The sequence below is a fragment of the Alexandromys fortis genome, unplaced genomic scaffold, assembly GCF_014885135.2.
Source record: "Alexandromys fortis isolate MF-2015 unplaced genomic scaffold, M_Fortis_MF-2015_v1.1 scaffold_566, whole genome shotgun sequence".
Taxonomy (NCBI): domain Eukaryota; kingdom Metazoa; phylum Chordata; class Mammalia; order Rodentia; family Cricetidae; genus Alexandromys; species Alexandromys fortis.
The window spans coordinates 60,832-62,710 of record NW_026068447.1 but is presented as its reverse complement, the minus strand read 5'-3'; the positions used below and the strand labels follow the sequence as shown (position 1 = coordinate 62,710).

At 39.6% G+C, this 1,879-nt stretch overlaps 1 protein-coding gene across 1 annotated transcript; it reads right to left on the bottom strand.

The window, feature by feature from the left end:
• Window positions 1-972, bottom strand: LOC126495718 (olfactory receptor 2D3-like). The gene has a single exon (XM_050133312.1). The coding sequence runs from the start codon at window positions 955-957 to the stop codon at window positions 1-3; it is 957 nt and encodes a 318-aa protein (XP_049989269.1). The 5' UTR covers window positions 958-972.
• Between the last annotated feature and the right edge of the window lie 907 nt (window positions 973-1,879).

The following is a 1,879-nucleotide window of genomic DNA, read 5'->3' as shown; positions in this document are numbered from 1 at the left end:
TTAAACGTCTGCATCACCAGCTTTGACTAAACACAGCCTTCTGAGCAGTTTTCCTAGAGCTCCTTTCACATCTTTGTTCCTAAGGCTATAAATAATTGGATTCAACATGGAAGTCATAACTGAATAAAACACAGAGATAACTTTATCCTTTTCACTCATTGTCTTGGAGTTAGGTCTCATGTAGGCAAATATTCCAGAGCCATAGTAGAGAATCACAACAGTGAGGTGAGATCCACAGGTTGAAAAGACCTTGAGCCTTCCCTCCCCAGACTGCATCCGGATCACAGTGGAGATGATGTTGCAGTATGAGATAAGGATGAGAGAGACAGGAGCTAAAAGGATAATCACTCCCACTAAAAACAGAGCCATCTCAGCACTATAGGTGTTTGCTGAAGACAGCTTTAGGAGGGCAGGTGGCTCGCAGAAGTAGTGATTTATTACATTCTGTCCCTGATAAGGGATGCTCAGTGTAAATGCACTGTCCACTGAACATGCAAATGCCCCACTTATCCAGGAAACCACAGCCAACTGGACACAAACCCTCTGAGTCATGATGGTGGTGTAGTGCAGGGGCTTGCAGACAGCTACATACCGGTCATAGGACATCACTGCCAGAAGAGCACATTCTGTACACCCTGCTAGGAGAAAGACCACTATCTGTATTGAGCATCCAATAAAGGTAATGGTTTTCCTTTTTAAAAGGAAGTGGACCAACATTTGGGGCACAATGCTTGTAGAGAAACAGAGGTCAGCAAAGGATAAGTTTTGGAGGAAAAAGTACATGGGGGTATGAAGATGAGAGTCAGTTTGGATAAGGATTATAATCAGCAGGTTTCCAAATACAGAAAGGAGATAGATGATCAGGAAAACACAGAATAGCAAGATTTGGATTTTAGGATCCTCTGAGAGCCCCAGCAGAATAAATTCAATGACATAAGTTTGATTTCCTCCTCCCATTGATATTGATTCTTCTTTACCTGCCATCAGAAAGAAAAACACTGTTTTCAGTCCTTTATAAAGAAGTATATAGTTGCCAAGTGCACCCTCTTGATTCTTGACTTCCCTGTTTCCTACTAGGTCCCAGTTTCTGTCAAAATGCACACTGGTGTATCTATATTCAATGAAGGTGATTTCATTATGTTTGTTCCATTCTTTTTGAAAAATGAAGTCACTGTGTAACTCAGGCTGGTCAGGAACTCAAGACTCTCTTGCTTTGCCCTCCTAAGTGCTGTAATCACAGTTATTCTTCACCACATCTAGCTTGCGCATCACTGAAGTGATGATTTAATCTAAAAGAAGAAAAAATTTTATGTCCGTGCACTGCGTAACCCTGGCCTGGAGACAATGTCTTATGTGAAGAAGAGGAAAAATAGGTTACATAAAACCTGTATAATGAGACTCCAGTGACTACCTGTGTGAGGGAACAAAGCCAGGAGTTACAGGGAACTTGATCTTCTGAATAGGATCTCAGAGCCTCAGGATAGCAAACTTCTGATAACTATAAAGAGTTTGACTACACAGTGAGACTTGTCTAGAGAAACACACACACAAACAAAATTTACAGATTTTTTCCTCCAAAAGAGATGGAAAAGGTAAGACAGAGAGATTTCTGGAATGATGATAATTTTCTATTTCTTAAAATAATACATAGTTATGGCTAAATAAAGACTGTATTCATAATTTAAAGTTTCATTCCAGTTTGCACCTAAAACTTCTGTACTTTCCTGAAATTATGTTATGCTTTAATGAAAAAGTCTATTTTATAAAGTTTTTATTTAATCTTTTAATGTATGTGTGCATGTGTATGTCTGTGTGTGTGTGTGCGCACATGTATATGTAGTTTCACATGGAGACTCCCCAGGAGCTGGATTTAGAGGTG